Below are 15,691 nucleotides of genomic sequence, written 5' to 3'. Positions count from 1 at the left end.
GTTTTTTAGCCATTGAATGTGACATGTCAGACACACCCCTTATGAATACGACTGGGTGTAAGCCTTAAGGTGTAGTACTGGTCATGATGAATATGATTTGGTGTTAGGTGTATTTCTTACCCCCAATGAATATGACCTAGTGTTAAGTGTATTTCTTACCCCCGATGAATATGACCTGGTGTTAGGTGTATTTCTTACCCCCAATGAATATGACCTGTTGATAGGGTGTATTACCTACCCCAGGTGTGAATTGGAGTAATTCCTACCCAAGATATATATGACCGGGTGTTATGTATATATATGACTGGGAGCTAGGTGTATTTGATACCCTTGTACAAGTGAGAATGACTCGGTGTTAGGTGTATTTCTTACTACCTGTGAGAATGACTGGGTGTTAGGTGTATTTCTTATCCTCGATGATGAGTATGACCGGTGTCAGGTGGACTACTTACCCCTGTGGGATGTGACAGGATGTTGTGTAGCAGAAACCGTGTTAGTGCCGCCAGACAGATGTTGGAACACATGAGAATTTCCTTGACCAAACTCCTCAGAAATGAGCACAACAGAGGGTTTGGTAGTAGGTGTGCGTTGTTTAATTGTCCCAACATTTTCATTAGCGAACGGCAAAGTGTTTGAGTCGACACTAGATGTGGAGGTATTCAGGTCCAGGCTAGGATTAGAGTCTTTTCTCTTGTCCCTAGCACTTCCTATCTCACTGTGAACACTACGGATCGGATGTGGAGAGTGACCTCCATTCACAGACGACACTTTCGGTGGCGGTGACGGTTTTGGATGAGACACAATGGGGTTTGTACGAGACACAGACTGAGCCACGCCCTGAACTACACCATGTGACTTAGGGGGAGGAGTTGGGGGCGGTGTGCCCTGGGCCGTCACCGACACCGTGGGTTGTGTTCGTAATTTCACACCAAACGTACTTTCTACATTTCCTTCATTCGTATCCTCGCTAGCAGATACAGTCTTGGCAGGGCTATGGGTACTACTCACAACCGTACCCGGAGACATACCATGTTCCACTTTGACTTTGCCCTGATGTCGATACTCACTACCCATACTGCTCTTCTCCTCCTTACTAGGAATTCCGTAATTGTGCAGCTTGGGTGTGATAATATCCATAGCAACAGGAGGTGGGGGTGGGGGAAACTCCTCCCCATCAGAACTCCCCACCTCATCAGAATTGCACGATTCCTCACGTTTTCTTCCAAATCTCTGTGAAAGACTCTGAACACAATTTGCAAATGCCTGCTCCTTTACATGTGAACTTTGCTCTGGTTTATTAACAACTGGTTGCCCCTGTACTGCAGACTTAGGTATGCTTCCAGCAAAGTGCGGTGACCTTGGCTCTTTTCCCCCAAGGTCAGATCGTTGTGTGATGGAATTAGTCCGTTTTGGAGGAGGAGGAGGTGGAACTTTCCTACTTTTACCACTAGGTGACCCCTGTTGAGGAGAGTTCTGTGGCTGTGATGTCACTTCCTGTTGTGTGGAGACAAATATAGGCTCAGTCACAGCACCATTTTTGTTGATTTTATGAACCGGTGTCTTTGGTGAACCAGGTATTTCCTGCAGTTCAATCTTTTTGTGACACGGAGACATTGAACTGTGTATCTGGGGCTGATCGTAAATATGATCCGACTTACGATGTCCGCCATTATGTGATGGACTGTGACACACATCTTGGTTTTTCTCAATCTCATGCTTTTCAATGTCTATGATGTCTGGCGAACACTCGCGACTAGTACGCTTTGTCTTTGCGATAATTTTAGCAACTGGCTTCGGTTTAATGGCTGCTTTAGGAACAACCGTTGCCACGGGAAGCGATGTCTTGGGCGATCCTTGTACTATGTACATGACGTCGTCACCCGTCGGCGTAGTCTCACGGTCCATGCTATCAGACAAACGCTGCCCTGTAGCTGGAACCTGGAACGACTGATAAGTGATTGTCTGACCACTCATGTCCCGAGACTCCTTTTGGTACGGTGCCGGACCCGACTGAGATGTTGACCGTTTGACCTGTATGGCCACGACGTCTGGCTGGTACGATGACGTTGAGCTGCCACTAGGACTCGGAGGAAGGAAGCAGGAATCGATGCTACTTTCACTGCTGTGTCGGTTCCTGAATGGCGACGATGTAGCCGACGAGAAGTCTATGTTAGCGTTATTAGAGTTCTCACTTGAAGACGATCGGCGTGGTTTGTAGGGCATGCCTCCGGCCATGTCTTGACCATTATACGATGACGACATGACCTCGCCAGCTGACCATCGTGTGTTATTATTGGCCGGTGGTTCCAGCGCCTCGCCGGATGAACGTTTGTTGTTGTCCATGGTGGAGAGACGTTTTGAACCCGACATAATCCTCTTCAGTCGTTCTATTGCCAGCATGATCTTCTTTTGGTGACCTGAAAACAAACAGCACGATTAATTGTAAACAAATTTAATTGTATCATTAACAATTGTTTAATATTAGTACTTCAAATATTCTGATTTACAAATTAAACACAGACCCATTTTCATGTAAATTGAAGAGCTATTATTCTGCAGTTTCTTCTTTTGTTTCCACTATATACATTTTTTTAGCTACCCAACAATAGAAATATTTCATTGAAAGCAAAAAAAAATTTTGAAAGTAAGTTCTTTGTTTACCTTAAATTATGAAACATTGCTTAAATTTTATTTCATTATTTTTTTTTATGAATTTATGAGGTTATATATAGGGCAGAGACATCCTGTCTTTCAGAAAGGCATAGGACATTGTATATATATATATATATTGTATACATATATTCCTCTGTTGTATACTATCTACAAATTTCATGAAACATTTTAAGCATATATTTTTTATTACTTTTTTTTTTTTTTTTTACAAATGGGGTAAATATAAGACCCTGACCCCATATAGAAAGTTCAATAACTGTGAATGTTTTATCACTACCAATCTGGAAACTGTAAATCGTAACCCTCATCCAGAGTTTACAGATATCCCAACACAAATTGGATTACAAACTATTCCCAAAGGTCTGTTTCCAGAGACCTATGAAGTTGTCGGAGAGCATAGCTACTTTGATCCCTCACAAGGTTTATCTGTGTGTGGGAAGAATATAATACCGAGATCTCAAGTGAAAATCAAATTTTAATTCAAATCCCTGTGAACCTGGCCTTCCAGAAATAAAAGAGAGAAAAAAATAGCCACAGTTGCCATGGATACTGAAAGGTGATGGAATGTTTCCAAGTTTCACAACAACAATGCAAAGGACGATTGTAAAAACAGGATTCTACCTGAACAGTCCTGAAACATAGGAAGAACTTAATCAAATCAGACAGAATTCATCTGTTGAAAATTTTTCACTACACATTTTAAATTTGGTCAAACTACTCAGACACCTAACCCATGTGTTTCAAACTCCAAGTTTCTTAAAAAAAAAAAAAATAAAAAAAAAAAAAAAAAAAACCATTTCTCTACCTGTTAACCATCTTGTTTACTGCAAACATATATCATACTGTCAAACTCCTTTTTCTTTTTTTGAAAATAACTCAATGTATTGTAAAACTTGGCAAGATATATGATACAATTGAGCAATAGCATTTGCAAAAAATCTTTTTTTTTTTTTTGTAAATCCCCCTTCCTTCCTATAAAATTACTTTATCATGAAAGAATCCAATCTCACATCCATATTTTTTGCACATTAAACTCTTCCAAACGATTTTCTAGAGAAATAAAAATGTCAATGTTTTAAAATCATATTTGTTCCAATGCAATAAAAGTATTAAGTTTGAAAGGAAACATTTAAAAAAAAGATTATTCTGAATCAACTTAATTTTCATGATTTACGGGATAATTTTGAAGCGATTGTTTATCGTTGATGGTAACAAGAACGATTTTTGCTGATAGTTTACCAGACTTAGAACCACAACTCCAATTTCAATACATTGTTCAATTTGAAAGCACAAAATGGAGCCAGCCTAAGCTGTCTTCCCTATTGATTCAAATGAGGCCATTTTGTTTCTGTTTCCTTTGGGAAAAGAAGTGAAACTGATCACCATGGAAACCAAAAAACCAGCCTGCCAGGCGCAACAACAGAAGGAAGTCTGTAGCCAAAGAATTGTCAAATTAGAACAGTCGTCACCTCTTATCAGACTTCTCTTCTGCATTTCAAACTGGCAAATTCTTAAATATTTTTTTTTTTTGTAATTCTGTAATTTGATTACTTTCAATATCTTGAGCTTAATTCAGAAATCTCATCAGTGCAGCATCAATGATGCAATGGTTTCTTAAAAGCTGCGATACTTTCTACCTAAAAATACAATTGAATTGATATAAATCTGCTCGTTCTAATAAAGAAATTGAAGCTTAATGGTTGAAGAATCTAAATTCTCACACAAAAAAATTCTTAACTCAATAAAATAAAATGAAATAACATTATTCACAATTCTGAAACAGTTTAACCAACCTGGCCACTGCTCTTAATATTAGAAGAAATGTTCCCACAACATTCATTTATTAATGATTTTAAATCATCTACGAAACCCCATGTGTAATAAGTTGGATTAATTTCAGCATAAATAGGACCTTACCCTACCTTGGTAGAACCTTCCCTAGATTCTTAGTAGAACCTCCCCTTGTTTCTTGGTAGAACCTCCCCTAGTTTCTTGGTAGAACCTCCCCTTGTTTCTTGGTAGAACCTCCCTTAGTTTATTGGTAGAACCTCCCCTTGTTTCTTGGTAGAACCTCCCCTAGTTTCTTGGTAGAACCTCCCCTTGTTTCTTGGTAGAACCTCCCCTAGTTTCTTGGTAGAACCTCCCCTTGTTTCTTGGTAGAACCTCCCTGAGTTTATTGGTAGAACCTCCCCTTGTTTCTTGGTAGAACCTACCATTAGTTTCTTAGTAGAACCTCCCCTTGTTTCTTGGTAGAACCTCCCTTAGTTTATTGGTAGAACCTCCCCTTGTTTCTTGGTAGAACCTTCCCTAGATTCTTAGTAGAACCTCCCCTTGTTTCTTGGTAGAACCTCCCTTAGTTTATTGGTAGAACCTCCCCTTGTTTCTTGGTAGAACCTCGCTTAGTTTATTGGTAGAACCTTCCCTAGTTTCTTAGTAGAACCTCGCCTTGTTTCTTGTTAGAACCTCCCTTAGTTTATTGGTAGAACCTCGCCTATTTTCTTGGTAGAACCTCCCCTAGTCTATGGGTAGAACCTTACTGGGTCTCTGGGTAGAACCTTACTGAGTCTCTGGGTAGAACCTTACTGAGTCTCTGGGTAGAACCTTACTGAGTCTCTGGGTAGAACCTTAATGAGTCTCTGGGTAGAACCTTACTGAGTGTCTGGGTAGAACCTTACTGAGTGTCTGGGTAGAACCTTACTGGGTCTCTGGGTAGAACCTTACTGAGTCTCTGGGTAGAACCTTACTGGGTCTCTGGGTAGAACTTTACTGAGTCTCTGGGTAGAACCTTACTGGGTCTCTGGGTAGAACCTTACTGAGTCTCTGGGTAGAACCTTACTGAGTCTCTGCGTAGAATCTTACTTGGTCTCTTAGTAGAACCTTACTGAGTCTCTGGGTAGAACCTTACTGAGTCTCTGGGTTGAATCTTACTTGGTCTCTTGGTAGAACCTTACTGAGTGTCTGGGTAGAACCTTACTGAGTCTCTGGGTTGAATCTTACTTGGTCTCTTGGTAGAACCTTACTGAGTCTCTGGGTAGAACCTTACTGAGTCTCTGGGAACAACCTTACTGAGTCTCTGGGTAGAATCTTACTGAGTGTCTGGGTAGAACCTTACTGAGTGTCTGGATAGAACCTTACTGGGTCTCTGTGTAGAACCTTACTGAGTGTCTGGGTAGAACCTTACTAAGTCTCTGGGTAGAATCTTACTGAGTCTCTGGGTGGAACCTTACTGGGTCTCTGTGTAGAACCTTACTGAGTGTCTGGGTAGAACCTTACTGAGTGTCTGGGTAGAACCTTACTGAGTCTCTGGGTAGAACCTTACTGAGTCTCTGGGTAGAACCTTACTGGGTCTCTGGGTAGAACCTTACTGAGTCTCTGGGTAGAATCTTACTGAGTCTCTGGGTAGAACCTTACTGAGTCTCTGGGTAGAACCTTACTGGGTCTCTGGGTAGAACCTTACTGAGTCTCTGGGTAGAACCTTACTGGGTCTCTGGGTAGAACCTTACTGAGTCTCTGGGTAGAACCTTACTTGGTCTCTTGGTAGAACCTTACTGAGTCTCTGGGTAGAACCTTACTGAGTCTCTGGGTAGAACCTTACTGGGTTCTGGGTAGAACCTTACTGAGTCTCTGGGTAGAATCTTACTTGGTCTCTTAGTAGAACCTTACTGAGTCTCTGGGTAGAACCTTACTGAGTCTCTGGGTTGAATCTTACTTGGTCTCTTGGTAGAACCTTACTGGGTCTCTGGGTAGAATCTTACTGAGTCTCTGGGTAGAATCTTATTGAGTCTCTGGGTAGAATCTTACTGAGTCTCTGGGTAGAACCTTACTGGGTGTCTGGGTAGAACCTTACCGAGTCTCTGGGTAGAACCTTACTGAGTCTCTGGGTAGAACCTTACTGAGTGTCTGGGTAGAACCTTACTGGGTCTCTGGGTAGAACCTTACTGAGTGTCTGAGTAGAATCTTACTGAGTTTCCGGGTATAATCTTACTAAGTCTCTGGGTAGAACCTTACCGAGTCTCTGGGTAGAACCTTACTGAGTCTCTGGGTAGAACCTTACTGGGTCTCTGGGTAGAACCTTACTGAATCTCTGGGTAGAACCTTACTGAGTGTCTGGGTAGAATCTTTAATTAAGTCTCAGGGTACAACCTTACCAAGTTTCTGGATGCCAATCTCCTCCAGGTCTTCCCAGGTGATGTCGGTGACATAGTCCACGTTATCGTAGCCTTGGTTTACTAGTGTGGCGTGGTACTGCTCCAGGTTCAGCAGGTGTAACCATTCCATAACTGACGTCTGTAAGCACAAAAGTTATTAAACAAGGGTAAAATATGAATGAAAAATATGTATCTTTGAATAAAGAACCTTGAAAAAGTACAAGGAGAATTAAGACCAGGTGTCCCGGAAGAGTAAGCGTCTTCTGCTTCATTGACGATACCCGCCGTACAAATCTGTGTTTAATCCGGATAAAGTCATATTAACTTGTTTCTTAAGTTTTCCACTTTTTGATATTTCAAAAATATATCAAGAAATGGTGTTTTTTTTTTTTTTTAATAAGATCATTCACTATCTTTTTTTTTTTCATGAGACTCTCATCATAACACTGACTCAAATTTCACTCATGACATCGCATCTAGAGCCGGTAGCTAGTACATTACATCTTTTATAGAATAATAGCCTAGCACATCACATCTTTTATAGAATAATATCCTAGTACATCACATCTTTTATAGAATAATAGCCTAGTACATCACAATTGTTATAGAATTATAACTTAGTACATCACATCTAGTGTTTAGCAAACTTTAAACACTATGCCTTTAATTAAATCTTTGGAAAATGATCACCACCAGGGCACATTAAAAGAAAAGGTCACAGTTTAGGAAGAACACCATTGGAAGATTTATACCGGAAATTACAGCGTTGGATAATTGCTTTTGGTGGTAAATTAGATTTCTAAGCAAAATTCTGGTTCAGATAGGCCTATCTGTAGCACACACGGTTACATGTAGGTAAGCACCTGTACAAGGTACCGTACAAAATCAATCAGAAATTCTCCAGTTATCTGCCAAATCTAGGCCAGAACAAACGACACTGCAATCCTATTATTGCTGTTTTGCCAGATCACCAGGCTTGCATGACATGATTTTCAAAGCCAAATGCAGATATTTATGCCATTATTCTAGCAGTTAGTTTCTTCAATCTACAAATCAATAGTGATTAATTTTGGTAAAACAGAGAATCCCACTGCATGCACTGTCATATCACTTACTGGTTTATGATCCGGGATACCATCATGAATGTTAAGGCGAGCAATCTCGGCCTTGAGGCGTTTTCTGTGGCCCGGTTTTGTTATTCCTATAGCCGTCAGATCCTAGAAAAATTAAATGGATATGCTAGTTAACAAACATAAACCTCAAGGGCATCAGAGCTGGTGAAATACATTAACGACCTTGTATATAAAGGTCAGTAGATTAAATTTTCATAAATTCAAAACCTTAATGTGACTTTCTGAGTTTTTTAAAACTAAATGTCTGGACTAACCTAAACTAAAATATTTTGGATATATTCATCAGTAATTAATCTCATTTGAACTTTCTCACTGAATATTTCTAATAGTTTAGTATAATTTCAATACAATTTTTTTTATATCTTTTTACATCAGTGCAAGCTATTTCAGCAATTCAACCTTTAGAACCGACTCAAATTATACTGAATGCAGCCCTATATATATACAGATTAGCATTCTTCAATGTGAATGGATTGCTTCCTGTCACTTCCTGAAATAGATACATTTTTCGTTTATTTTTCTTTTTTCATTTTGGCAGATCTAAACAACTTGTAACTTGGTTCTGCATCTGAAATCATTTGTTTTTTTTCAACAATTATTTCTAAAGACTTGCCTGGTATTTATGTAAATCAGTTTAGATTTGCACCAAACTGAAATGTTCGCAGCAGGGTTCTAAAGTTAATTTGACTTCATAGTGTAAAAACGACAAAAAAAACATATTTAAATAGCAAGGAGGGCGTAATGCTTGATAAAACAGCAAAAATACAAAAATGTCTGGACCAATCCACACTTTTTATTTACCAATGATGACATGGGTATCATCTTTTCTGATAAAAAGTCACATGACAGGATCGCATTTCTCTGATAGCAGGTCACATGACCCACCACTTCCTGTTAACAGCTGTCAGTAACTAGATATCAGATACACCATGTTTCTTATTAAAATGATAATAAATGTTTAAAAATATTTATAGACAATTTGATTTAATTACTTCAGAAATAAGAGTAGCATTTAGCACCAGATAAGGGTTTACATATAAATATATATATATATATATTACGACAGGAAATTCAAATCTTTATCTTCGGATCACCAACACATGTATATGATACATTGAGCTAATTATTTGATATATAATATAGTAACACAATCGACGAAGGAAGACAACTTTAGGACTCGTGCTTTGACCGGACCCCGACCCCGCCTGCCTATATATGTATATATAATGTATATACTACATTTAAAGGTCTACAACTGTCTAAATGTGATATTCTTGCCTCAGACTGACTTATGTAATATTTACCCTGTAATGATTGTAAACAACAAAGAGAAACTGATAGATGTTTTCTGGGTAATCGCAACAGATAATAAAATCATTTGTCTTTCTCCTTTTTACAGGATAGCATGAACCTTCCCAAAGAAAACTTTATATCTGAGGTAATTTCCAAATTAGACCAAACTATATCAAAATAAATTTGTTAGGAAATTTCCCCAACTTTCAGGATCTGTCCTGAATGACCAACACTGTTGATAGAAGGATAGGAAAATGCCATGCACTAGAGAATCATTTAGAGAGACAATTGAAATTAAACTGAATTAAACCAAAGTAAACTTGTGAAAGAATTTTGAATATTATCCAATTCTGTAAAAGACCAATTAAAAGGTGGATTGAAATATCAATAACATAGCTAAACCTCATTACTCACATTTCACTTTCAACTGTCAGGAATTTGATCAAAAGTGGAAAGTGAAAGTTCAATTAATGTTGAACAAGTCACTATGCTTTTTGATCTACTTGAATCAAAACTTTGACCACTGTGATCAACTCACCTCTGGAGTCATACGAGATATCGTTGGCATGTCGTAGCCCGCTTGCAAAAAGTTGCCATGGTAATCTTCAAAGCGCAGATCTCGAAGCCAGCAGCGCAAGACTTCATGATCCTGTGTATGACAAAATTAAATTTAAATTTTAGGGATTTCCATTAACACAAAACCTAGCTATTACATACACCAAGCTCACAGTATGTAGGACAAATAACCTATGTACATTTCATAATGAAATACCGTAAATCATGTAAAAAATAGTGCTTTAAATTTCACATTTTATTTCAAACAAATCTATGAATCAGTGAAATGAGTGAAGATTATATACACAATTTTAAAAGTTTATAATCAAGATAAACATAATTTCACTAGCTATGTATAACTTTTATTAGGTGCATATATATGGTAAATTCATGCAACAGAAGAAGAAAAGGAATGGAAGAATAGCAGAATGAAGAAGGGGAAATAGAAGGCATGAAAGGAAGACAGAATGGGATAAGATATTTCTTGACCGTTTCTTGTGACTGGAGAACATTTTGTTAATATAGTAGAAAGTTTTAAAATTATTCTAAATATCAATTGGCCTCTTTGAAATAAATAAAAGAACAGTATCAGAAATGTAAACAAGGCAAGCAGGTGAAAGAGTTGAACGAGAGAGAGAGAGAGGGAACAGAGAGATGGAGACAAGAAGATCATTGGGGAATTAAAAAAAAAAAAGGAAGAAAAGAAGACAGACAAGTTGAAAGAAGAATCATGGAAAATTATAGCTATTTGTTGATGTGTGTACCGTTTCAACCACAACCACCGACTTTGCCCCCATCCCCACAGCATGTTATAAACAACAGCCGTACCTATCGATTAACAGCGTGGCCATCTGGCGGACTACAGGTAATTGATGGAGGGGGACGGATCATCTCCATACACACTCTCTACTACAAACGAGATGCAATTTTCTAGTGGAATGAATTGGGAAGCCATACTTACTGCCCCACTAGGTTTGATAAACTTGGAGACTGTTAACCTACCGTAGTTATCCTAACCTACCGTAGTTATCCTAACCTACCGTAGTTACCTAACCTACCGTAGTTATCCTAACCTACCGTAGTTATCCTAACCTATCGTAGTTATCCTAACCTACTGTAGTTATCCTAAAACTGTAACAGTCCCACTAGATCGGACGTTAACCACCGTAGTTATCCTAACCTACCCTATTTATCCTAACCTACCCTAGTTATCCTAACCTATCATAGTTATCCTAACCTACCCTAGTTATCCTAACCTACCCTAGTTATCCTAACCTACCCTAGTTATCCTAACCTACCCTAGTTATCCTAACCTATCGTAGTTATCCTAACCTACCCTAGTTATCCTAACCTACTGTAGTTATCCTAACCTACCCTAGTTATCCTAACCTACCCTAGTTATCCTAACCTACTGTAGTTATCCTAACCTACCCTAGTTATCCTAACCTACCGTAGTTATCCTAACCTACCCTAGTTATCCTAACCTACCGTAGTTATCCTAACCTACCCTAGTTATCCTAACCTACCCTAGTTATCCTAACCTACCGTAGTTATCCTAACCTATCGTAGTTATCCTAACCTACTGTAGTTATCCTAACCTACCCTAGTTATCCTAACCTACCGTAGTTATCCTAACCTATCGTAGTTATCCTAACCTACCCTAGTTATCCTAACCTACTGTAGTTATCCTAACCTACCCTAGTTATCCTAACCTACCCTAGTTATCCTAACCTACTGTAGTTATCCTAACCTACCCTAGTTATCCTAACCTACCCTAGTTATCCTAACCTACTGTAGTTATCCTAACCTACCCTAGTTATCCTAACCTACCCTAGTTATCCTAACCTACCGTAGTTATCCTAACCTACCCTAGTTATCCTAACCTACCGTAGTTATCCTAACCTTACGTAGTTATCCTAACCTTACGTAGTTATCCTAACCTACCGTAGTTATCCTAACCTACCCTAGTTATCCTAACCTACCGTAGTTATCCTAACCTACCCTAGTTATCCTAACCTACCCTAGTTATCCTAACCTACCGTAGTTATCCTAACCTATCGTAGTTATCCTAACCTACTGTAGTTATCCTAACCTACCGTAGTTATCCTAACCTACCCTAGTTATCCTAACCTACCGTAGTTATCCTAACCTATCGTAGTTATCCTAACCTACCCTAGTTATCCTAACCTACCCTAGTTATCCTAACCTACTGTAGTTATCCTAACCTACCCTAGTTATCCTAACCTACCCTAGTTATCCTAACCTACTGTAGTTATCCTAACCTACCCTAGTTATCCTAACCTACCCTAGTTATCCTAACCTACCCTAGTTATCCTAACCTACCCTAGTTATCCTATCCTACCGTAGTTATCCTAACCTACCCTAGTTATCCTAACCTACCCTAGTTATCCTAACCTACTGTAGTTATCCTAACCTACCCTAGTTATCCTAACCTACCGTAGTTATCCTAACCTACCGTAGTTATCCTAACCTATCGTAGTTATCCTAACCTACCCTAGTTATCCTAACCTACTGTAGTTATCCTAACCTACCCTAGTTATCCTAACCTACCCTAGTTATCCTAACCTACTGTAGTTATCCTAACCTACCCTAGTTATCCTAACCTACCCTAGTTATCCTAACCTACCGTAGTTATCCTAACCTACCCTAGTTATCCTAACCTACTGTAGTTATCCTAACCTACCCTAGTTATCCTAACCTACCCTAGTTATCCTAACCTACCCTAGTTATCCTAACCTACCCTAGTTATCCTAACCTACCCTAGTTATCCTAACCTTACGTAGTTATCCTAACCTACCCTAGTTATCCTAACCTACCCTAGTTATCCTACTAACCTACCGTAGTTACCTAACCTACCGTAGTTATCCTAACCTTACGTAGTTATCCTAACCTACCCTAGTTATCCTAACCTACCCTAGTTATCCTAACCTACCCTAGTTATCCTAACCTACCCTAGTTATCCTAACCTACCGTAGTTATCCTTACCTACCCTAGTTATCCTAACCTATCGTAGTTATCCTAACCTACCGTAGTTATCCTAACCTATCGTAGTTATCCTTACCTACCCTAGTTATCCTAAGATTATATACCACGATTGTAACAGTCCCACTAGATCAGACAGTAAACCTACCGTATTTCCTCTATCTTAAGTTAAACGCTAAAAATTTGATCACTGATTTTCATATAATTCTCCTACCATATTTCACTTGTCAAAAGCTTTACTTGAAGATGGGAAAGACAAAAGTGTCCAAGTAGACTTCTAATTTGTTTTACAAAGTTCATATACCATGTATCACTTACAATTAGCCTAAAAGAAATCGTAGGATCCCATTTTTTTTGCCACTGTGGTGAATTAATAAACTCATTATTCCATCAAATCTATTCCAATGCCTGTTTCACGCCCTTTCTAAATACCAGAAAACCGGTCTGATAATTGGTATTAAAATCCTGCATGCCTCGGGTAAATGAAGATACACCACATAATGATATGGGTAATTAAATGCAGTATCTGTATGCAGGTTATGGTGTAGCTAATAACGGCTAATGTTTAGGTGGATGAAGACTAGTCTGTTTCATAATGTTTAATGTACACCATTGTACAATGGAGGTTGATTAGGTCGTAATAGAGGCCTGAGCTCGCGCATCTCCTTTTCATTAACAATGAAAAACTAGAGTCATCTGCCCCCCCCCCCCCCCCCCCCCCCCACCCCCCCTTGAGGAATTTCTTTTTAACCCTCCCCTCTTCCATTTCTGTAAAGCCATCTTTTTTAATAACATAAGCATGTGACATTCATCTTCTTCTCTCAAAGTTAACATCTCCAATGCCCTTCACCTCAGTATTTTTCCTTCAGTCTGTACTGATGAAGCCATATCCTCCTTAGAACTTAGAAGACACTAATGTCCTAATGACACAATTTCCATTTATGCTTAACTATTCCACAGTGACTGTTTTCAAATAGTTAGACAGCAGGTCTAGACCAATTTTTCAATTCAATTAGTCTTGCATGCAGGAAAATTGGTAGACCTTAGGGGCTGTAGACCTTAAGGGGCCTGCGGTCAACAACCATCGACAGGAATCTGGGGCTGTGACTGATCCTTCTTATAAGAGGGGTGCAGGGTGTCTCCAGAGGGAAACTTTTTCAATTGCAGGTTGTCATGGTTACAGAATATGAGCACCTTTCGATGTTTAAGTTACGTACATTTCTCTAATCTACAGTTTGGTACATTTCAGAATTTTTTTAGGAATAGTTCCCACATCTCAAGATGAAACTCCACCTTAATACAATTTTATGTATATTTGTTGTCATAATTCTGGGTGGTCAGACAGTCCAGTAGACCAAAAGGATTTTAGATGGACTCCATCCAACAGACCACTTTTAGTGGTAAACGCCGCCTGTACCTACCGGCAAGCCTGCGTGTACGAGCTCCGCCACGTTGACTTGGCTGCTGTAGCCGCCCTCTTCAAGACGATCCAGACTGCCGACGCTGGAACTTGACGTACTGTGGTAGCTCTGACGTGACGATACGCCCGACTCGTAACTCTGACCAGACAGACGATGTTGGTTGTTTATCTGTACATTCGCATAATTATGTGTTACCTGAAATGTGAAAGAAGAAAAAAATAATGAAAACCTTATTTTTATAGTCCTATAATCATATCAGTAATAAAGAAGATTCTTACTATGGAATTTTTTTCATGAAAAAGTGTGTTAACAAAATCATAAATCTAACTAAAAATCGATCAAGTAAGAAAAAAGATAAATGAATAATATCTACTGTATACATGTAACTGCAAGGAAACCCAGAACCAGGGACAATTCTAAGTTTAATTTTCTTCTTCATGGATGGATAACACCCACCACTGAAATCTAAGTCAAATGAATGAAATGTCATGTTGTCAAAGTAAGAACTGGGGCAGTGACATTAAAACCTCACAATAAAGATATTTAAACATGTCAAACTTTACATCATGAAATCTCAAATATTTTTGAATGAGCCATATATCTTTTTAATCAAATTTCTCAATAGAACTTTATATAAAAATTCATATTCAAATCGAACGTAAATTGAGAATCTCCACTTTTTATTGCTTTTTTTAAAACTAATTCTTGTCAAATTCCCCCATAAACCAATATCAATGCAAATACTGCCATTCAAAAATAAAGCGGACTTTTCGCTATCAGATCAATAAACAATTAGCTATGGAACTCTTCAGATTCTGTAGAATATTACCCAATATAATTCAATAGCATGTCCAACAAGATTGAGACACAAACAATCAAGATGGTTGCAATATAATACAGTTTACACTAGCACCAATTTGTCTCTCTCTGGGGCTTCAACAACATTCTAAGGCTCTGGTTTCCAAAACATATGGTTACCATGAGTACAGTATACTGTAACCTTTACTAGTAAAGCTGTGTAGCTTGTAAGAGTTTTTAGCTCTCCATAACCAGTAGCTTAACGAGTTGGTACTTGCAAACTTTGTAAATGAGGTTTTAGACAAATACTTCAAAATTTAAGAGTTTTTCATTTCTTGTCTCCAGATTTTTATCATCATTTTTCTATGATATATATTCTGAGATAATACATTATTACAAATATTCTAGATAAAGATTTTGTCAAATTGTCAACTGGCTAACTATGCTATGAGAGATTGTTATCATGCTCCATCTATTAGTACAGAGGAGATCCCAAAGTCGTCAAAGCATTGTTAGCTTACACAACTAAATAATAAAATCCCTTCTCCCCAAATCTCAAATTTCACAAATATTTCCATGTCTCTGGTGTTTGATGACAACTTTAATGTTTTCTTATCAAGTTCAGACTAATTCAATACTGGAATCATAGACATTTTCCCCAAATAAT

The 15,691-nt window shown here is 38.5% G+C and overlaps 1 protein-coding gene across 4 annotated transcripts in view; it reads right to left on the bottom strand.

The window, feature by feature from the left end:
* The window catches only part of LOC117337922 (caskin-1-like), a 161,611-nt gene that overhangs the window by 5,123 nt on the left and 140,797 nt on the right, over positions 1-15,691 (bottom strand). For all 4 annotated transcript variants that reach the window (XM_033899071.1, XM_033899078.1, XM_033899085.1 and 1 more), the window contains 5 exons: positions 14,227-14,421; positions 9,786-9,896; positions 7,937-8,038; positions 6,822-6,960; positions 453-2,417 (listed from right to left, as the gene is read on the bottom strand). In XM_033899071.1, the coding sequence (XP_033754962.1) occupies positions 453-2,417; positions 6,822-6,960; positions 7,937-8,038; positions 9,786-9,896; positions 14,227-14,421 (2,512 nt within the window). The remainder of the gene's footprint in view (positions 1-452; positions 2,418-6,821; positions 6,961-7,936; positions 8,039-9,785; positions 9,897-14,226; positions 14,422-15,691) is intronic.

This window comes from Pecten maximus, chromosome 1, assembly GCF_902652985.1.
Source record: "Pecten maximus chromosome 1, xPecMax1.1, whole genome shotgun sequence".
Classification (NCBI taxonomy): Eukaryota; Metazoa; Mollusca; class Bivalvia; order Pectinida; family Pectinidae; genus Pecten; species Pecten maximus.
The sequence above is the reverse complement of the archived record's forward strand: the minus strand, read 5'-3'. Positions and strand labels throughout refer to the sequence as shown.